Source organism: Carcharhinus amblyrhynchos, chromosome 17 (assembly GCF_965287045.1).
Source record: "Carcharhinus amblyrhynchos chromosome 17, sCarAmb.v2.hapA, whole genome shotgun sequence".
In the NCBI taxonomy this organism is placed as follows: Eukaryota; Metazoa; Chordata; class Chondrichthyes; order Carcharhiniformes; family Carcharhinidae; genus Carcharhinus; species Carcharhinus amblyrhynchos.
The window spans coordinates 16,916,532-16,939,767 of NC_137340.1; the positions used below are offsets into that span (position 1 = coordinate 16,916,532).

The 23,236-nt window shown below is 39.6% G+C and overlaps 1 protein-coding gene across 3 annotated transcripts in view; it reads right to left on the minus strand.

The window, feature by feature from the left end:
* The window catches only part of marchf5 (membrane-associated ring finger (C3HC4) 5), an 86,693-nt gene that overhangs the window by 17,134 nt on the left and 46,323 nt on the right, over window positions 1–23,236 (minus strand). Inside the window, exon 1 of one of the 3 annotated variants that reach the window (XM_080205575.1) lies at window positions 1,446–1,464. The exons of the other annotated variants lie outside the window; for them this stretch is intronic. Coding sequence (XP_080061701.1) covers window positions 1,446–1,449 — 4 coding nt within the window. The 5' untranslated portion in view covers window positions 1,450–1,464. Of the gene's footprint in view, window positions 1–1,445; window positions 1,465–23,236 lie in introns of those variants that run through there. 3 annotated transcript variants of the gene reach the window in all.

Here is a 23,236-nt window from a genome sequence, read left to right on the forward strand (position 1 = left end):
CCTCTCTCTACAACTCAAGAAAAAAATTACCTGCTCATACAAATGCTTAAGCAGGATTGACAGAATCACTTGACAGGATGGAACTGGAAGAAAGTTGGTAAATAGACTCGCGGCACAGTGCTGATGATCACATGACCATATTTTTAGGATGAATGTGAAGTGCACCAACAGCTGATTCCAAGGCAAATTCAGTAATGTGACTGTACTGTCAACAGTAATGTCAGTGCCAAAATGCCTTCAGATCCAGAGGCTGCCTCTGTGTATGTGGCACATCAAGCACATCTGCTTCAGCAAGACAAACACCATGTGGATACATGATTAGTCATGATGTGGAGGTGCTGGCGTTGGACTGGAGTAAAGGAACACTGAGCACAGGTTAAAGAGATGTCTATTTTGCAATACTAGATTGCAATTTGAGCCAAATACACATCTCTTTAACCTGTGCTCAGTGCTCCTTCCATTCACATTGTTAGCCACTTTAAGACTTGAACAGCAGGTTAGGTATAAAGATTCGCATTCTAATCAGTAATCTGTAAACTGCCTGTGCTGTTAGATGTGCTGTCTGAGGCCAGAACTCTCCATTCACCTGACGAAGAGGGGAACCTTGAAAGCTTGTGAGTTTACTATCAAATAAATCGGTTGGACTTAAACCTGGTGTTGTCAGACTTCTTACGATACATTAGCAGCACAGGACCGCAGCTTTCAAGGAGCTTTCAAAATAAACAGTAAAAGAAAACCACGCAGCTACATCAATTAGAACAAAATCCTGAAGCAAAGCAATAACGTGCGATCACACGTTTTGTTAGCAGCTGGTGAAAGACGGAGATTGCAATTTGTGCCAAATCTTAGTAACCCGAATTTTGCGTTCAATGCTAAACATACTCACTGATGTTGAATCATTTGCTTAATTTTCAAAAGCATATATGTTATGTTAATACCCTCTATCCAAAGATAATTATTTTGTGAAATGTTTCTCAAGTGCCATGGTGAAAATATGTCATACATTGAGTCAGTCCCATGGCCCAGCAGGTTAGGAAACTAACACACTACACTCCAACAGAGTATTTGATCTCAGCGGAACATTTTAGTTAGGGGCAATTTAAATTATGTCCTTTTCCAAGAAAGGGTGAAAATCAGAGGGTGAGTCAATCTACCCGTCTCTTAGCAGCTGGTTCCAGCCAGTAGGGACCTGGCAGCAGACTGGCTATGTTTTGAGCTGTGGAATGACAAACATCATGTGGGCTGAAAGCTCAGAGAATGTTGGATAAAAATATTTAAGTTCATTGTATTAAAGATTTATTGTCTGAATCAATGATTAAACAGAAACATAGAACTACAAATCAATGTATTTTCTTTTTAAAGCAGAGCTTGCAAATATCCTTTAAACCAAAGATACAAGCTTTTAGTGAACTATTTAGACACATTAAGTGTTGGACTATACTTACCCATAGCATGCTAGACAAGGTCATATTTCCTGCACTATGCTGTTTCAGCAGTGGTTAATTTAAAAAAAAAACAAGGAACAAAGGGTCAGGTTATGTTGATTGCTTCTGGGAGTTCACTTCTCTAATATTCATTAACTTGATCAAGTATGTGCCAAAAGCAGATATTTCTAGTTTGAGCTAAGGGGGAGAACAGAGCAAAAGATCTATGCATAAACAGCTATTAATAAAGCTAATAATAATTTTTGTTTAAGTTCATTAGCGTTAAACATATGTATGGAACTCCACAGGTACAAAGGTCAATAAGGACAAATATGAAGTTGAACTACAAGTGACTAAATATAACCTCTCACCATACACATAACATGCTGAAATTGCATGGTGCATTCATTCCATCCAGCAGGGGTCACAAAGACTTCACAAAGCTAATATTCCTTTTTTTCCTGCTGTTCAATTACACAACAGAAAAACAAACGCACAGTTCAAAAAATTTCTCCAAATAGAACATATGGCAAAACTGTAATTGTATTTTCAAAAATGATTTAGTCCTGTTAAAAATGTAAACGCATCCTGAGGAATTAAGCTTTCATCAGAAATACTAAACTGAAGAAACCTTAATCACGTTTATGATGTCACTACACATAGTGATCAGAAGTGATAGGAAAAATTGCTATCTTGAAATCCTTTCCATAGTTCTCCATGCTGCTCTCAGATTTTGAACTATCAGGATTATTGAAATGTCAGAAATGTAAATACTTTCCTGTATCATTGACAAAATTTACACATCATCTCCAAGTTGGATGCATCCTTCAGCATCAAAACCTTTTGACTTGCAGAATTCTGATTCAGCTACATGGGAGGTCTTGTGGCACAGTGGGTCGTATCCCTCTCGAGTCAGAAACTCTGGGTTCAGGTCCCACTCCAGGATCTGATGGTCAAGGAATGTGGTCAGAACACGGCCAACAGGTCAGCTTTCAACAAATGCCAATGGATGGTGGAAGAGTAGGAATGATTCCTGGTCAGTCATCACATCCATGTGATGGAAAAACATGTGTCCACCATCACTGTCCAGAGCTCCAGGCCACAATAAGCATGCAAAAATGCATGCTGCCAAAGCAACTTGGATTCTTTGGTGGACGGGTTAACTCAATTAGCTGGGCGGCTACTGTGAATCAGACTGATACCAACAGAACAGGGTTCAATCCCCATTCTGGCTAGGGTGGATTCAGCATCTGCGCCTTGTTCCACCTATAGTGGACAAAAAGGTGCTATGGGTCACATCAACCTTCGGGCAGAGAGCCCAAGCAGGAGGAAAAGATTCACAACACACCTTTTTGCTTTATTACATCCTGTGTTACAGTAACATTATTACAGTAGTAACACAAGTGTCAGTTTTAGTATCTCTGATAGTTCATTACAGCTTAGGTCTTGGGAACATCAGTTGACTGCAATTGCTTGCAAACAAACCAGCCTATTTCTTGTAAACAAACCAATATTTTGTTTCCACAGATTGAGTGTGATAATTTGACCACTATGCATGCATGCACTGTGGAAAAAGCAAGGAAAAGATTAGTTTTGGATTCCTTTAGCAAAAAGCCATTTCTCATGCAATGGCCAAGTAGTCACCCACCTAAAGTTCTACAGTTTCCAGCTGATGTGAGGGAACTGCTGTCATGATGTGTTAGCTGCAAATCTTTGTACCTGCATTTGCTGTCACAATCAGAAGGGCAATTAACTGGTCTGGAATGACAGGTGGCAGTCAGGGAGACCATTAAAAATAAACATCTTGAGATTTCTACCATCACTTACATCACTGATAGGGGGCAGCTCCCACTGCACTGGCCATTTAGCATTTTACCATCTGCTTAGCCACCTTGTGTCTTTCACTGACTGATCAAGTCCACCCCTTAATATGCTATTTTTCCTAATTTGATTTCAGCTTGTAAATCTAAATTATCAATACAACTTGAATTAAAAAACCCAGCACTAATTCCAGGGGAAATCACTCAGCACTTCCTACATTACATACTAACATCATTTCTCCTACAAGTACTGCTGTTCCTTTTTTTCAGCCAATTTCTTGCCTGGTTCTTCATCTTGAATTCCATTAATTAAGCTTACATATTTGCCTTTCAGAAGAAACTTTATCAAAATTGGAGATAGCCTGGTATTAATTTGAATATGCCAATTATTTTGGTGATTTGAGGGCTTTCCAAGTAGGAGGAGAACATCAACTTGAATAATCAGGTTAATGCTGCCACTTAAGTTCAGGCATCGTTATTTGTTTCAACCACAATCAATTACACATAACAAGCATGGGCTGGAATTCTCCAGCTGTTAGCTTGTGTTTCCTGGCAGTGTGGGATGGCTATAATGGGAAATCCCATTGACAGCAGTGGGCCAGACAATTCTGCCACTAACAAAGAGCGCACAACCTTTCGCTGCCAAGAAACCCACTGCTGGTGGGATGCCAGAAGATTCCAGCCATGGACTAAAGCAGGAAAGACTTAAAAGCTATTTAAATCTTGATTCACACCAAAGAGGATGAAATTCAAACCGGCAAGTTTCACAATCATATTGTCGGTGTAAATTAATTTAATATTCAAAAAGCCTCCCGACATATTAATTCACAGGAAATATCTGAAAGGGAAAATTTTAGACTTGTAACATTAGTCCATCTATTTAAGAGTAGCAATAATACATTTTTCTTTACAAGCTACTGTCTAGGTTTATCTGGATTAATCTATGATGCTTGCCAATTATGCTTAACTATTCCAAATAGCAAATTAGTGTCAAATGATCACCAGTGCAGTGGTGATGGTGGTGGGGTGTTAAATATATGAAATGTTAAACAGAAACTCAATTGGAAAGCAGTGATCATTGTATCATAAGGCACAAGTTAGTTTTGAGAAAGAACAAGGATCAGAATCAGAATAATTAATTGGAGAAGGACCAATAGAGAGAGAATGAATCTGGCCCAGGTAAACTGGAACCAAAGATTGGCAAGCAAAGCTTTAAATAAATAATGGGTTGCCTTTTAAGAGGACCCGCTTCAGGAGCAGTCGAGTTGCATTCCCACACAGTAGGACAAGCTACAGCTCCTGGGTTCAAAGAGTAACACGAAACAAAGGTGTGCATTAAGACTGATGTCATGTTGATAAAGTAAACGAGAACCAAACTGAACAAAGGAAGTTCACTTTGGCCTTTTGGCTAAGATCAAGCTCATGATGTGCTGCAATGCTTTATCAGCTTTGTTGTTTGTCTCTCATGGGGTCCATGAATTGGCTTAAATTGGATTGCAAGTTTGTTTTTTTGGAGCAAACAAGGAATGCAACTGGGTCGCCTCAGTCTACTCTGAGCATTGGCTTTGTAACTTTAAGGATGGAGTAAAAGTTAAAAAAAAGTTTGTTCTCCATTTCCCTTATGAAATGAAAGCAAGTCAGTATGAGAAAAGACAAGCAACTTAAATAAAAAGGAAACCCAGAAGTCTTAATTACGAATATAAATAGTATAAAGGTAGTGTTTAACCAACTTGAGTTTTTGATTAATGAGGTAACCTTTTTGACAAGGATAATGCAGTTGATGTGCCATACTTGGACTTCCAAAAGACATTTGCTAAAGTGCTACACAATGGGCTTATCAGCAAAGTTAAAAACCATGGAATAAAAGGGACAGTGGCAAAATGGATACAAAGCTAGCTGAGTGACAGGAAGCAGAATAGTAGTGAATGGTTGTTTCCTGCACTGGAGTTCGCCGGGAATTAGACTACTGCTTTTTTTGATAAAATACTAAACTTGAACTTGGGTGTGCAAGGCCCAATTTCAAAATTTGCAGATGACACAAAACTTCAAAATATTGAAACTGTGATAGACTTCAAGAGGTCATAGGTTAGTGGAATAGGCAAACACGTAGCAGGTGAGATTTAATGCAGAGAAATATGAAATGATAAATTCTGGGAGGAAGAATGAGAGAGACCATCTAAATAAAAGGATACACTCAAAGGGTGTAGGTGCAGATGGTCCAGGGGACAAATGTGCACCAAATGAAGACGTCAGTGAGGAAGTGGTTAATAAAGGCAAGCAAGAGCCCAAGATTTCTAGAGGCATAGAGTAACTGAGGTACATGGTGAGAAACAACATTTCTAAAAAGGTTCAATTGGAGTCATGTGTCCAATTCTGGGCACCACACTTAAGCTGTGATGAGAAGGCCTGGAGAACGGGCAGAAAAGATTTACAAGAATTGTTCCAAGGGCGAGGATCATCAGCTACAAGAATGATTGGAGAAGCTGGAGCTGTTCTCCTTCAAGGGCGTTTAAAGGGGAGATTTGATAGGGGAGTTTGATGAGGGTTCTGGACAGAGTAGATGAGAAACTGTTCCCAACAGAAGTGTTGAGAACCAGAGGGCACTAATTTAAAGTGAATGACAAAGGAGCCAAAGGTGACATGGGGGAAAAAAAATGCAATGTACTGTTCGAGAACGTGAAGGCAAATTCAATCAGGGCTTTCAAGAGAACGCTACATAATTATCTCGTAAAATAAATTGTAGGATTATGGGAAAAAGACAGGGGAATGCAACAACTGAGCTGCTCTTTTAGAGAGGAGACATGCGCGCAATGGGCTCCTTCTATACTGTAACCACTCTATGATAGATTGCAATTTCAGTATTCAGTTTGTCCCTGAGCTAACCTTCAAACCATACAAAGGCATCGTCATCATCTACTTATACCTGAAATTCGCCTGTCAAACTCCAATTCCACTGAAACTTGCAATCCATGAATACCATCGCAAGTCTCAACTTTCCTTGCCGGCTTCAAACTCCACAGCACATGAACCCTGAATAACTTCGTCAGCTGCATATCCTATCCTGTATGAGATCCAGCTTCCAATCCCAATTCCCGAATGAATGGATTTCAAATTTCTCATTCTACATTATAAAATCCTTTGATTTATTTCCTTCACCCCTGCCATTGCATCCTCCTCCAACAATATAGCTCGTACCTTTCACTCGCAGGTTTGGTTACTGTGTAGACACAAGTTATTTCTTACACCTTTTCCTTCAAAAAAAAACTATGAACTGGTTGTTTGCAGCAATGTTGCTTAACAATGGTTTTGAAACCTTTCCAGTTATACTACAAGTCTACACCTCAGAGTCAATAGTTAAACAATTTAAAACACATCTTGGAAAAATGCTTTGTGAATAAAGGATAAGGCCATGGATGTGTAATGAAACAATCTATTCAAACAAATGCTTTCCACACAATGCAAAAATCAACACACCTTCCAAATCAAAAGATCAAGATCAGTGCTGCAGAAATTTAATCCCTCCTCAAACAGATAAATAATTGTACTGGCTCACACTAAACAATAGTTATCCAACATTAGCTTAAAAAATACTTTCCTGATTAGGGATGATCAGACCAATATTCACACAGGACTCTGCTGCCAACTTCCCAGAAGCATAAGATGTGCAGCTCAGAATTGATTCCCAGAAAAGATAAGTTAAAAGCAAAATATCGCAGACATTGTTCTGATGAAGGATCACAGACTTGATAAGTCAGAGTCAACTGTTTTTCTCCATGGCTCCTGCCTGATGTGTACATGTGCATTTACACATATATATTAGCACAACTGATCTAAATCAAAATCATCCCCAGGTCTAACTACTACTTGCGCATTCACTGATCCTTTGATCTGTCCTAGTGAAGTAATAGATCTATTTCTACATTGCATGAGAGGTTTCATCTTCTTCAGTTAGATCTACTCACCATCTTCGTTCACTTATACTTGCTACTCTGCTGTCTCTTGAAGCAATTCTGCCTATAGCATATGATGTTCTGATTAGTTCAGCATTCTATGTCAATTTTACATTGGACAATTTCATGGTCACTTTTTACTCCTATCACTTTTAATTGCCAGATTTGCTTTTTTTTAAAAACTTAGCCAAACTCAAATTCTCAAACTGCCATCGTGGAATTCCAACTCATGTTCTTTGGGCTATTGGTTCAGATCCTTGGATAAACTGTGCAATAATGGCCGCTACATTACCATACCTTGCATAATATTAGAATAGGCTGATGTCCTGTGTTTGTAAAAGTGTTCTTAAAATAGGATACATGAAAGCCTATGCAGTTCTATCTCAAACTGTTATTGGAGGCATATTTGCAGTTGTATTTTCATGGGTTGGTAAACTAACCAATGTCACACAGAGAAACTTATGTCCTCCTTCTTTGCCCCAAGTTTGCAATTTTTCAAAAACCAAGCAGATAATACAAATGGTTTGTTTAATGAAAAAATAATCTGCATTATTCAGCATGTGATTGCCAAAATCATTAGTCATCACTTCCTAATTGAAAAACGAGTTTTCTTTTGGCTCAAATTCTGCCAGGCACAAAGTGCCTCTGAGCTAAGGTAGCATTTAAAGTAGTGAGGAATTTTTTCTGCACAAAATATATTGTGAATGCAATAAGGTCTATGTAAATAATTATAAAATGAATTTAAATAATTATAAACCACGTATCTACTGCATGTCACATTTTTCAGCATCACTTCTGAAATTGTGACTCAGATAGTGGACCCTTACAGCAGTGGTGCAGCTGTTTAGAATGCAGCTAGACCAGATAAATAATGTACAGGCCGACATCAAAGAGTTAGCTTTTTCCAGGTGAATGAGCTGTTCAGATCACAGTTGTGCATGCCACTGTCAGAAGCCTAAAACGTCTCCCAGACATTTCAGACATATGCTGACCTCATTGTCATATCTATCACACAAGCTATTCTAAGAAATGAATACATCATTTAAGAATAGTTAGGACATACAACATTTATTTATTTTAGTCTTTGCCCTTAAAAAGCACTGGTAGAGAGAAACAAAGTCAATGGCCAGTACCTTCCAACTGTTCAGTAGTGGGATTTTTTGGTCCTGCTAGTGGCAGATCCCCACTGCAATGAAAGACGCGTTCAAGAGGAAACCCTGTTGACAACAGCAGGACAAGGGGATCCTGCAGTTAGAAGGGCTGCCTCCTGCCACTACTAAACACATGGCAGGTTGGGCAGCAAATCCCACCCAATGTTGCAGGTCAATGATGATCCTCGATCATCTGAAACAATAACTGTTTCTCTCCATAGGTGCTGTCTGATCTGAGTATTTCCACCATTTTCTGATTTTATCTGATTTCCAGCATCAGCACAGCTTTTCTTGTTTTTAAAAGATATTGGCCTTGGTTCAGTTATAGCACTTTCGCCTTAATTCTTAAGGTCAATAGGTCAAATTTCAGTCCAGAAATTTGAACACTGTAAACCCTAAGACTTCTGCACATTAATAAGGGAGAGCTACATTGTCATGGATGCAGCCTTTCAGAGGAGAAATTTGAAGGCAAAAAACGGAATACTCCCAGTGTCTGGCCAATATCATTCAGAAAAAAAAAAGAACACCTTTCACTTTAGGGTGTTAACGGGCAATGTCCCAAGTACATACGTTAGATGCAGAGGAAAGATCTCTATTTTAGCTCAACAATGTGTTTTAAATCTCAAGGCAGCATTTGCTACACCAGCAGGATATTTCTTTTTCCATTTCATCCACCACTGCAACTGTACACAAGATCAATCCTTTATTGATAGTTAACTGCATGATAGAATTACAACTGTTAATTGAGAGGGAGGGTCATAAACCTCTTTGGGCAAAAGGCTAACAGCTAGCTGAGAACAAAAAAAAAAGCTGTATTTAGACTCAAACCAGGACAACAAATGCAAGTGGCAGAGGATGAGATTATAAATGATTGAGAAATTTTATTTCCTGGAAGTACTGAGACACTTTTGGCTCAACTTGTGTGGCTTTTACATTAATCGCACAACTGAAAATTTGGCATCTTTCCTAAATTTGAGACATTGCTGATGTTGTCTATGTCTTGTATACAAGTGTAAATGCATTATAAGTGAAGCTGGCTGCAAAGAGGGAAAAATATATAGTCTTGTTAGTGGCTCTTGTCCAACTGTTGTTGAGTTACAGGAAGCTGAAAGACATATCAATAATTTTCCAGTCATCTAGCTGAAAGATGACACCAAATGGAATAGATGGAAAGAAATCAGCCTGCAAATGGAAAATCAGAGTAATAAACCTCTTCAGTCAAAAGTTGCAAATTGAAATATTTTAAGAATCTTGTGAAATGTCGCAATTAATAGAATATGGGTAGATAATTAATTTCTCACGTGAGTGAGTTTGTGGGGCCGCATGGTAGCTCAGTGGTTAGCATAGCTGCATCACAGCGCCAGGGATCCGGGTTCGATTCCTGACTTGGGCTACTGACTGTGTGGAGTTTGCACGTTCTACCGCGTCGGCAACAGTTTCTTCTGGGCGCTCCAGTTTTCTCCCACAGTCTGAAAGATGTGCTGGTTAGGTGGATTGGCCATACTAAAATGCTGAAATACTCTAATTTCAACCATGTCACCACGAGGAAACAAAAAAAAATTGGAGCCAGAGTAAGCCACTAAATTCTTCAAACCCACCCCGTCAATACGATCATGTTTGATCTATGCCAGCCTCAACTCCTTTTGTGTCATTTCCCCATAGTCCTCTAATCCTTTACCTATCAAATATTTATCCACCACCACTTTAAATACATCTAATGATCTAGTCTCCAGTACCCTTTGGGGCAGAGAATCCCAGAGATTCACCACCCTCTGCGGGAAGAAATTTTTAGGCACCTCAGTTTTAAATGACCAGTCCTATATGTTGTAGCTATATGACCCCTTGTTTGAGACTCTCCCACTAGTGAAAATATCTCACCATCCATTCTGTCGTTCCCCCAGGATCTTTTTTGTTTGAATAAGTTTGCCCCTCACTCTTCCAAAGTCCAAGGAAACAGACCCACACTATTTAGTCTCTCGAGGTTAACCTCTCATCCCAGGAATTGGCCTGATGAATCTCCTTTAGACTGCATCCAACATTTCTACATCCTTTTTAAGGTAAGGGGATCAAAACTTTACATAGTATTCCAGATGAGGTGCCTCACCAACACCCTGTACAACTGCAACAAAACCTCCCTATTTTTAAACTCCAACCCCTTTGCAATAAAGGCCAAAATGCCACTTGCCTTCTCAACTACTTGTTGGTCCTGCTTGCTATCTTTGTGATTCATGCACAAGAACACCCACGTTCCACTGTACTTCACTCACTTGCAGTCTCTCTCCATTTAGATAATCTGTCTTTTGATTCTTCATACCAAAGTGCATGACCTCACACTTCCCCACATTAAACACCATTTGCCAGGTATTCACCCAGTCACCTAAACTATCTATTGCCCATTGTAGAATCACAATATCCTCATAACCTGCCTTTCCACTTGTTTTCATGTCATCGATAAATTTGGAAACCTTACATTCCATCCTTTCCTCCAGGTCATTAATGTAAATAGTGAACAATTGTGGACCAAGAACTGATCCCTGCTGTACTCCATGAGTTGCATCTTTCCACTCTGAAAAGGACCCATTCATTCCAACTCTGTTTTCTATTTCACAGCTAGTTTTCAATCCATGCTAACACACTTCCTCCAATTCCATGGGCGGTTACTTTATGCACCAGCATCTTATGCGGCACCTTGTCAGATGCTTTTTTGGAAATCTAAATCCACTACCTCCACAGGTTCCCTTTTATTTATTCATTCTGTTACATCCTTAAAGAATTTGACCAAGTTTGTCAAACATGATTTTCACCTTGTTACAGTTTTGATGATATTTAGCTTTCCTAAATGATTGGAGATTTCATCTGATTATTGATTCCAGCATCTTGTCAATAATAGATGTAAAACTTACTGGCCTATAGATCCCTACTTTTCTCCCTTTTTGAACAAGGGGGTCATATTGGTTGTTTGCCAAACTTCTGGTAACCTTCCAGAATTTAGTGAGTTATGAAAAATTTCAACTAGTGGGTCCACTATCTCTGCAGTCACTAGCATTAAAACTCTAGCATGCAGTTGATCAGATCCTGGTAACTTGTCTGCATTTAGCCCCTGGAGTTACTCTAATATATAATGATAACAGATACTTCCAAGATCAGGGAATTACTTGGCTCCTTTACTTGCAATAAATCGAAGGACACCTGTTACAGAGCAACAACAGCAGAGGCATGGGTCTCCAACACCTGCATATATTCCCTGCTACAGTCACTGTACAATGCATGAAACTAAGAAAGTGAGAGAAAATATAACTGAACATCTTATTCAAAGCCTAGCAGAAAGAAAATACATTGCCATTCAAGAAAGGAGTTGCTGGTCTAAGCAATAAGTCTAAATAATACCAATGCCTCCTAAAATATTCTTTTTGTTTAAATCACTAAATAATTTCTATTATACTGACTCTAACAAATAGTTAACTATTAACTTCCCTTCTTTTAAAAAGAACTCTAAATATTTTTATCTTCTATTTTTCCAGACTAGTCATTTATGTGAACATCCAAAAATATTTTCACTTGCCCTGATACATTGGTAAAATTTGGAGCAAGACTGGACAACAAATTGAGAATCCTCTTCACATTATTTGATGATCTTCAAAAGGAGGCAGACTAACACATTATGTGACGATCGACAAAAGAAGGCAGACTAATATATTATACCTTGCCTTAGGCTTTGTTGAATAAACAAATTCTGAAACACTAATAGAATAAATCACTAATAGTAACATATTTGTGCAGTAGTTAAGTGAATCAGTTCCAGAGACAGAAAATTTAGTTCACAAGTATAATAAATTATACCTTATGTTATTTATATATTTTTCTCACCAAGTGACCTGTCTTAATTCTTTTCACAAGTCCCAGACAGGCATTCACTTTGAAACTCCAGTTAGACTCATTTAAAAAGACAATTTAATCAATACATATTAAACAATTAATGGGATCGCCATTTAAATTACTTAGTATTTAAATCAAATGGAGCTGACAATCAAACATGTACAAAAAGATTGTGCACTGTTGGTCTCCCCCAGCAGCACTGATTTTGTCTAATCTTACATATGATTCTGAGATTGGACAGCACTTTCTGAACAATCCCGAGTGAGCTAATAGCTATACAAATAACCAATTTAAGACAGCCAAGTTCATAATATGGCTTCCTAGAAGGGACATAGATTTATAAGTAGAAACCTGTTCTCTTTAAACAAAAAAAGCTGTTCAAACTTGGCAGCTTACTGGATGTTTGGGGAGCCTATTGTTCCTCATTGTTTTCCCCATGTCAATTTTCCAGCTAATCAAGAATTCATTTGCAAACCAACCTGCACGCTTTTCTCCTGCAGTATAAAGTGCAGTGATCATTTGAAATTTGGCATTATTGCATTTGTTCTTGTAAATGCAAGCAACAGGTCTCTCAGCAATATTCAAGATCTGGGCTGCCAAGTAACAATTATCACTTTTGCATATAGTGTAATGTTGTCACTTATGCTACTTAATGTCAGAACACTGGAAGACATTCCTATGTAATAATCAAAAGACAATTAAATTACCCACTGCATTTCTAACATTTCTGTTATTGCAAAACTAAATATCACCTTTCCTCTTATCCTACAATTTCTTCATTGCTGAGTCAAAATTCTGAAACTCTCTTCCAAGGTTCAGAAAAAAAGGCAGCTCACACCACCTTCTCAAAGTGAATTAGGGATGGGCAATAAATGCTGGTCAGTGACATCCATATCCCGCGAAATAGTAAAAATTTTACAAATATTTCTTGAAATATATCCATGTTTTAAAACACTGCTTTTCATTGCATGTACTGCATTTCAGTTTAGGATAACACCAAATTCAAATAAGGGAACAAAGAAAAAGGACTGGTGAACACATTTGTAGTGAAAAAAGAGAAAATCAAGCTGGTGTTAAACAATGTTGACTAATTCATAGGTTAATAGTACGGAATGTTATAATTTGAGCAGTGATCATCTTTTGTTTTATTTGCTCTGAAATTATAAAGTAATTATGCATAGCAGTAAGGGAGCATTAACTTGACTGTACCATTTCCTACAAAGCCATTAAATATTCAATTGATACAGTCAGAAAACATGTAGAAGCCCGTAATATCCAATTACAGGAATTTTATCTGCAATCCCAAGGGCATGCAAAATTATACCAATGTAAAATTATACAACACATCTTCAAAAGGAAGAAAAGTGTCACTGGTAAAATAATTCTTGTTCTGAGCTTTGCAGTTCTTGGTTGCAGATTAATTTTATGGCATTTGGTGCAGGAAAAAACTCATGATAAAGGATATTACATGGTAATTTACAGTAGCTTTGATTTCCAGTTTTTAAAGAATCTATATACTACACACAGGAAAACCAAACATTGAAACATTTTAACCAAATTAAACTGCAGCAACTTGCCAAGCCTCCAGCAGCACCTTCTAAATCCACCATCTTTTACCACCTGGATGGACAATGGCAGCAGATGCATGGAACATCACTATTTGCAAATTCCCCTCAAAGCTATACACCATCCTAACTTGGAACTATATCACCGTTCTTTCACTCTCACCAGATTAAAACCCTGGAATGCCCTTCCCAACACCACTGTAGGCACTGCACCGGCTCAAGAAGGCAACGTACCACCACCTTCTCAAAGGCAATTGGGGATGGCCAATTAATGACCGCCTTGCCAAAGATGTCTTCATTTCATGACAGTTTTTAAAAATGCTCAGAAATTAGAGTCAAAAGAACAGTCAGTTACAAATTAGCACAAGGAAAAGCTTTGCATTGGAGATTATTCTTAATTTTAAACAAAGATTTTGAATAGGGTTTGTGCTATTGGCATCTAAAACTTCAGTTATTTGTTGGCCTTCAGAGAATTTAAGTTGACCGTACAAACAGAAGCAAACCAAAGTAAAATTAAACATCTCACATTTGCTGTAAAATGGGTAGTCAGGAAATTGTAAAATTGCATGCAATCTCTCAGCATGCTTTACAACATCCCAATATTTTTAAGCACAATGTCCTGTACAGGTGTTCAGACTGCCGTGCCAATCACATCCATGAATAACTTAGCAGTTTCATCCAAACACTGTTCTTTCAAACCACTCACACAGCCTGAATCATGCAAAACCGTTTTTCCATTCCACTCAGAGTTCAACCTTAAATTAAGGTCATTTATTTCTAACTAATAATTAACTATCATGTCAGTATAAAATTAGAGTGTTAACTTCTACCCCAAATTCACAGGACTTGGTGTAACAAATTTTATGCAAGAGTATGTAGTCCAGCGCAACTTATTGCATCCTAGAGATGCAGACATAGCTTTCAAGGCCAACATCTACCCAGCTGCCTTCAAGATGGTGGTGGCCCTTCTTTTTGAACCACTACTGTCCAAGTTCACAATGACAAATTTGGGAAAAGAAAAAAAGTTGCTGCACAACTCACAGTGCACATGTCAGCCTCTGACTAACTTCCCCATCAAGGCAATTCAGCCCCAGCAGTACAAAAACAAGCAAAATACTGCGGATGTTGGAATCTAAAACAAGAACAAAAATTTTTTATTAATCAAAGTAGTTCCACTCACATTTTAAGATAAATGCACAATACACTGTGCATGGAATTAGCTAGATCAAGTCATATCACAAGTTTGATATCCATCTGATTAGGATTACTTTAGAAGGTTACCCTTATAAAAGTAGTATTCTTGAATGCTCAACTTCCATAATCAACATTACAATACTTAATTGGCTTCTTTCCCTCCATCTTGTGTTCTAATAATAAATACAGAAGTTTGTATTGGCAAATTTTGAACTTTTTCTCTACATAGCTTTGGAGAATAGATCAATTTAAGTCAAACACACCGATAAATCCTGACAACACAATCACTTGGATTGGGTATTCAGCTAGTAGGTCAGAATAGATAAAAGGGCTGTTACATTGTGTTTCTGACATAACCCGAGTTGGAAGGAGTGAACGGAGTTCATTGCTACATGCTTGTGACATTTAATTTGTAGTGCACAGTCTGGTTGTGGGTGTATCTGCCTCTATTCTGTTATTGCATGCAACGTCGAGATGCATGTCTGTTAAATGCAAGTCTGTTTTTGATGTTATGATCACTGACAGGGGGATGGGTGTTGTACTTGAGACTGTTGCATGGTTGAGAGTATGATGGTACATGGCCCTTTCTCTTTGTGCAGAGGGGTACTAACTTCCTGCACGTGTCCAATAGATTGTTAAAGTTGAATTGAATTGATTTATTGTCATGCACTGGGATACAGTGAAAATGGTTTGTTGTGAGCTACATGGACAAAACATACCGTCTATAGAATAGATGGAGAGAGGGTGCAGAATATACTGTTGCAACTATGTATTCAATGTGTGGATGAAGAGAATTAGTATGTTTTTTGTTTGTGGGTACTAGCTTGCTTCTCATTTTCAGCCTACACTGCTGGTCAAAAAAAGTCAAATGGACAAAGTGCGTGGTTACAGAGATAGGACAGCAGAGTGCACCTGGGTAAAACTGCTCTTTTGGACAGGTGGTGCAGACTTCTTGGGCCAAGTGGCCTCCTTCCGTATTGTATGGTTCCTATCAGTACCCAGCCTCTCCACTGGCAAGTTCTCAGCTGTACCTCCTTGTGGCAAAACGCACGAAGGGTGGCATGGTGGTTAGCACTGCTGTCTCACAGCGCCAGGGACCCACGTTTAATTCCAGCCTCGGTTGACTGTGTAGAGTTTGCACTTTCTCCCCGTGTCTGTGCAGCTTTCCTCTGGGTGGTCTGGTTTCCTCTCAGTCCAAAGGTGTGCAAGTTAGGTGGATTGGCCTTGGTAAATTGCCCCTTCGCGTCCGAAGACGTGTACATTAGCAAATTAAATACATGAAGTCACAAGGATAAGGACTGGGTAAGATGCTCTGCCTGAGAGTTGGTGCAGACTCGACAGGCCAAACGGTTTCCTTCTACACCAAAGATTTAAAGTGTCGGAATAATTCAGAGGAGGTTTCTGACAATCGCAGTGTGCAGGCCCCATCAGCATGTAGACACGCCCTGGCACCCGTGGACCACAGTCCCAGGCCTGGACAAACAGCTGCACTGCCTTGTGGATACCTTTGAGCAAGCAAACCCTGACAGCAAATCTGGAGTGCAGCGTAAGGTGGACTGGTGTCTAAATATGTCATCTTTCTGCAACCAAGTCAGTGCCAAATGTAATTCTTTGCATGTTTTTGGTCTCAACTGGGGAGTTTGAGTTGGGGACCTTGACATTTGAGCAGCCTGGAGTCTCCATACATTTTGCCCAGACCTGTGTCCTAGAAAGGACACTCCAATTTCACTGAAGACTATTGACACAATACAGGAGTTACGAACAGCAAGTCCAAATCAATTGGCATAGAATTCAGGTGCAATGAGCAATCTCAAACGGTGGGAGAGACAATTGTATCCCACTGGTCAGTCACTACACACCTTCCCCTGACCCCTAATATACTCCTTCTACACCTATGACTGTGCGGCCAAATTCCCCATCAATTCAATTTTCAAGTTTGCTAACACCACCATCGTGGGTCGGATCCCAAACAGTGACAAGACAGAGTGCAGGCATGAGGTAGAGAATCTGGTGAACTGTGCAGCAACAATAATCTGTCCCTCAATGTCAACAACATGAAGGAGATTGTCACTGACTTAAGAAAGCGTAAAGAACATGCTCCTGTCTACATCAATGGGGATGAAGTAGAAAGGGTCGAGAGCTTCAAGTTGTTAGGTGTTCAGGTCGCCAACAACCTGTCCTGGTCCCCCCATGCCAAGACTATAGTTAAGAAAGCCCACCAACACCTCTATTTTCTCAGAAGAGTAAGGAAATTTGGCATGTCAGCTACGACTCTCACCCAACTTTTACAGATGCATCATAGAAAGCATTCTTTCTGGTTGGTATGGCTCCTGCTCTGCTCAAAACTGCAAGGATCTACAAAAGGTCGCGAATGTAGCCCAACCCATCATGTGAACCAGTCTCCCATATATTAACCCTGTCTACACTTCCCACTGCCTTAACAAAACAGCCAGCATAATTAAGGGCCCCAAACACCCTGGACATTCTCTCTTTTACCCTCTTCCCTTGGGAAAAAGATACAAAAGTCTGACGTCACGTACCAACTAACTCAAGAACAGCTTCTTCCTGGCTGTTGTCAGGCTTTTGAATGGACTTATCTTGCATTAAGTTGATCTTTCTCTACACCCTAGTTATGACTGTAACACTACATACTGCAATCTCTCGTTTCCTTCTCTATGAACAGTATGTTTTGTCTTTACAATCGCACAAGAAATAATAGTTTTCACTGTATGATAATACATGTGATAATAATAAATCATATCAAGGTGCTGACTCACCACAGCCCACCCCTACTTGGAGCTTGAGAATCTCTGGTCAACAAGTGGATGGAATCTATCACACCAGGCATACAAATAAAGACTAACAAAAAGACGACAACTCTTCAATTGGCATCAGGACTGTGTCCATGGAATTGACAGATGACTTGTGTTATAAGCTGACTACATGTAAGGTTTGCTATTTTTGATAATGAGCTGCCCTGTCCCCCCCAACCCCCACCAAATGGCTTGAACATGTTCTCTCCATCCACCTCTTAACTCAAACACAGAGCCAGTTAACCTCGAGTATCTATGCTCCAATGCTGTGCTCCACTAGAAGAGCAAGTCCAGTTCTAGTAGAAACATGACACTGCAAATAACAGAATTCCTAGAGGGATTTCAATGTAAGAGCGAGTGTGGACCATGAAGCATGGCCTGGGAAAGATAAATGAGAATGGACAGAGACCACCTGAGCTTTGCAGCTAACCAGCTTTGTGTAGGCAACACTTCAGAATGAATCTGGAGACTTCCAAGATTAGAGCATTGGCACTGGCTGGATCTGATCACCACAAGATGTGACAATGAGAATTTTTAACACGCTGCTACCACTGCACTGATTGTTATACAGACCACTCCTTGGTGTGGACCAGGGTTTTATCATTCAAAGCAGAAATGCTGTCCTCATCTTCATATCAATGTCAGCCATACTGCCTACCAAGATAAAAACAAAGCTTTGACTCAATTGAGCAACTACTCTCTGGCTTTTCACATAGAACAGAAGCAAACTAGAACAGTGCAAAACACCATCTACAATATCAGATTTTCAATATGTGAAGCAAGGGTGAAAAAAAAATTGCTGATTCGGTCAACGTTAGCATCACTATGATGGAACCTGTCACTGAAGCCAAGTGGTCTGCTCTCATTAATTATGTGAGTGATCTGAACAAAAATACCCTTAATATATTAACTGCCATTTGAAGTCCACAGTCTGGTAGTTGGTGTGCCAATGAATACTGGTCACAACATTGCCAGAACACGCAGATATCTTTCGACAGGGGAATGCTAGAAGCAAGTAAGAAGGGATAAAAAGGCAATAGGTTCATTAGTAAAGGAAAACTTCCACTGAAAACAAAGGCAAGCAATTGGAGAAATGGGTGGAGCACCACCTTGAATTATACCCTAGGGAGAACATGATCACCAAGGAAGCTCTAAACATCAGAAAGCCTACTTATGGCAGAGCTGGATATTGAACCCACAGTGGAAGAGCTTAGCAAAGTTATTGACACACTAGGCATGGGAAAAGCTCCAGAATCATGCAAAACCTGCTTTCCTGTTCCACCCTTGATTCAACTTTAAATTAAGGTCACTTACTTCTAATAATTAACTGATGTCATGCAGTATGAAATTGGAGTTCTATACCACCCAAATTCATTATGCACAGAAATCATCATCATCTCCTTAAACTTTTCTGTCTTGGCATAATGCAAAGATTGTGACCCTGTACAACACGGATGACCACCGTGACTAACCATCAAGGCCTTTCTCTGCTGGGCATTATGGAAAAAGCATTCGTGTGTTTTCTTGTCAGACTGCAGATTCTGGCTGATTGATTTTTGTGTAGATACAAATTTTGGTTTCAGAACTGAGGACCTGCAACTAGCATGATCTTCTCAATTCCACAATGCAAGAAAAGTGTGATGAACAAAGGACACAATTTCAAAAATCTGATCAAGACATTCAATCATGTGAGCAGGAGCAGTCTCTTACGTTGCTGGAGAAAATTAGCTGCCCACTAAAACTACCCTATGCAATCTCTTTCATTGAGGGCAACATCAGAGCCTTCTGAGATCGACAGTGGGGTCAAACAGTTGGGTGCTGGCACCGACATTTTGACATATTTTTCTTTGCTGCTGTTGTATGGCTTCAGGTCATTTACTTACACAAGAATTGACAGAAAATGGTTTGGCCTTGCTTGTCTAAGATCTAAGACAAAAGTGTGCCAAGTCTTCAGAGTTGCTCCACATTGACGATGCCACATTTGCTTTCCATAATTAGGAACACTTTCAGCAACAAATGGACAAACTCTCTCAGTTGTAAGATTTGCATTTGATCATCAGCATCATGAAGATAAATGCCATGGCCCAAGATGTTCCTATGCTGCCATCAGCACTGACAATGTGCCACTGAAAGTTGTTGATAGCTTCACATATCTTATCTCCACAATCTCCAGCAATCTGTTGTGATGCTGAAATCAACATGCATTGCAAAAGCTACAACTGTCATGTCTAAGTTGAGGGGACAACAACCTGACAGAACACAAATTAAGAGTCACCAGGCCTGCAACCTCAAAGCGCTCCTCGATAATGGTGAGACAACATATGCTAGGCAGGAGAAAAGGCTCAACAGTTTCCACTTACATCATCTCAAAAGTATGAACATATCTTGGCAGGACAAGGTCAACAACTCAGTTCTAAGAAATGCTAATTCCATCAGCATACACCCATTGATAAGTTAACAACGTGTGCGCTGGCTTGTCCAGGTGGATGATGGTTGTATACGTAATGACCTGCTGTATGAAGAACTGGCAACTGGATCACCACCTCCTGGGCAGCAATATCTCTGCTAGAAAAACACATGAAAGTGAGATATAAAGATGAAAACCACTGACACTGACAACTTTTTGTTGCTGACATCTGACCTCTGGAGGCAGACCATTAGGAAGGGCACTGGAAGAAACAAAAAGCTCAGCCAGCTGAGAAGAGAAGCCAGCAAATTGTACACCTGTTCAGCCCATTGCCTTTTTCTACAGCAAACGTGGTGGAGGCTGCCATGCCTAGTGGGACTCCTGAACCACAACAGGTGATGCTTAACACAAAGTACGCCATTATGGTGCAAGCCATCCTTAGAAGATGGAAGGCTACCTTCCAGTTTCCTGCAAGCTACTACATAACAATGTTTGAACCGGGGAAAGCCCAGTTAGTCAAGACAGTACTAACTTAAAACCACTCTACCCTGTATAAGTTTATGCTTCAAGAGGGTTTGAAGTTCATTCATCAGAACATAATAAGAACATAAGAAATAGGAGCAGGAGTAGGCCATCCAGCCCTTCGAGCCTGCCCCGCCATTCAATAAGATCATGGCTGATCTGTCGCTGCTCAGTTCCACTTTCCCGCCCTCTCCCCACAACCCTTAATCCCCTCTCCTATCAAAAACCCATCAATTCGGCAAGGTGCTGAAGCTGTAACTTGACTGCAACATCTCCTTGCAAATGTATTCTCTTTGGATGACACCACAGTGATGCTACTTGGTGCTCTAACCATCATCATACTCTTGTATTTTAACACTGGGTCTAATTCTCATGGAACCATCAACTTTATTCCAGGACCCGCTCCTCATACAACGATTGGCAACCTGCACCTAAGATCTGAAGAAGTTTAACACATCTTTCTTTGAACATAGTAAGAGTGGCAAAACGTGAACAGTAAATGGGAGATCTATCTACTGGTACGAACTCTGCATAGTGCTTTGAGAAGTTTTTAAATCAGCAGGCCTTAACCTTATAACCATATGCAGGGGTTACTGAAATGGAGATAGCCCTCATTAATTTGGGCAGAGTAGGAGAAGCTACCAGGATGCCCTCACAAAGAAAGGATGCCAACTCAATTAAGTCAATTGCTGGCATGAAGCCGAGGTGTGGGGTTGAAGGGGCTAGCAGGCAGAGGTTACCTCTTTGGTTTTATGTTGAACTGAAACAATGACAATCTGTAATTGTTTGTATTTGGAAACACGGGGAAAAAAAACTTTCAAACCAACAAATATGGTGTTACAAAAAGAGTACTAGAGGCTCAAACTGTGTTGCATGTATTGGTGTGTATGTAAAATATTTTAGCCCATTGTCTTACAACTGTCCACATCTCACTAGAGGGTCAGTTATTCTGGTTTTTTAATTCATTCCTGGGATATGGGCATCACTGGCTAACCAGCATTTATTGCCCATCCCTACTTGCCTGAGGGCAGTTGAAAGTCAATCACATTGTTGTGGCTCTGGAGTTACATGTAGGCAGACCAGGAAAGGGTGACAGATTTCCTCCCCAACAGGGCATTAGTGAATTAGTGATGGGTTTTTCTGACAATGGTTTCATGATCATCAGTAGACAATTCCAGGCTTTTAAAAAAATACTGAATTCAAATTCCACCATCTGCCGCGGCAGGAATTGAACATTAGCAGAGTTTCTGGATTAATAGGCTCGTGATGATACCACTAGCCCATCACCTCCAAGAGAAAAGGACATGGAGTATGTGCAAGATGTCAGTGTCCAGTGCACACAAAAAGGGACTCAGTGCACCAGTCCCAGGTCGCAAAAATCAATAAATCCTGATCATGGCAGATGCTTCAGAGATAAATTACTGGTGTTGAACCAGAGAAGATATCTGAACCAAACCCATAATTTTTAACAACTGTTTTCAAATAACATTGAGGAACAGTTATTTATTGAGTTAAAATCTATATTTTCTTTTACCATTGATGCAAACAATGCAGCAAACCCCTTTTATAACAACTTCCAATGTCAGTGTCAACCTGAATCAAATGTTTTCTGCGGTAATGTTAAATCACCTACAATTATATCAAAACCAACAAAACAGAATAACTTTGATAAAAATATGATCCAAGTACTGAGATCTTCTTCCTATCTCCATGCTACTTTCCTATAGTCACTTTTCACAAGGAGATTTCTGGACACTTACCTCTGTGGCTCACCCTGCAAGCTGAATGTAATCTGCCTTCCTGCTTACCAGATCAACTCCACCCCTGTTTTGTGGTGATTGTGGACAGTGCATATTAGTTAAAAATACTGGGATTTTAGCATCATCATAGGTTAAATGCTGTAAACCACATGCTATTGGTTTGTTTACTTTTGATAAATCAACCTTTTCTAAAACCTTAATATAAATTGTTAAATACCCAGAGTCTGCAGTTAGTGCCATTTTCTTTATTGTCAGGGGATAAAGACAACACTATCCTTTTTTGAAAGATACATATCCTCATGGATATTTCTAAAATTTTAAAAGCTGGACAAAGGCCTTTTAAAAATGGCTGAACAAAAGGTGCTATTTGGCAGTTTCAAGAAAACATGTATCCTTGCTATCTCTGGAGAGACAGTATTAACACATTATGGACTGCACAGATCAAATTCAAAGGGAACTTGGCTCTGCCCAGATTGAATATCTGGCCACATCTACACTGTTTCTGCTGGAACTTCTGTACCATCGCCTACAAGACAGATTTCCCTATCTATGCCTATCACATGAATTGTATTGAACATCACTGATTTTTCAGTCTGCTGATCGGTAGAAAGGAATACCTCACTGGATGTTGATTCTGGTACTGGAACTGCAAAACCATTACATTATTCCTCTTTTACTTCATCAATGCAAAGGGGGCTATATTGCCATCCCCTCCCGTGTTTGTGCTTGTATAAATAAGTTAACCCTTTGAGTT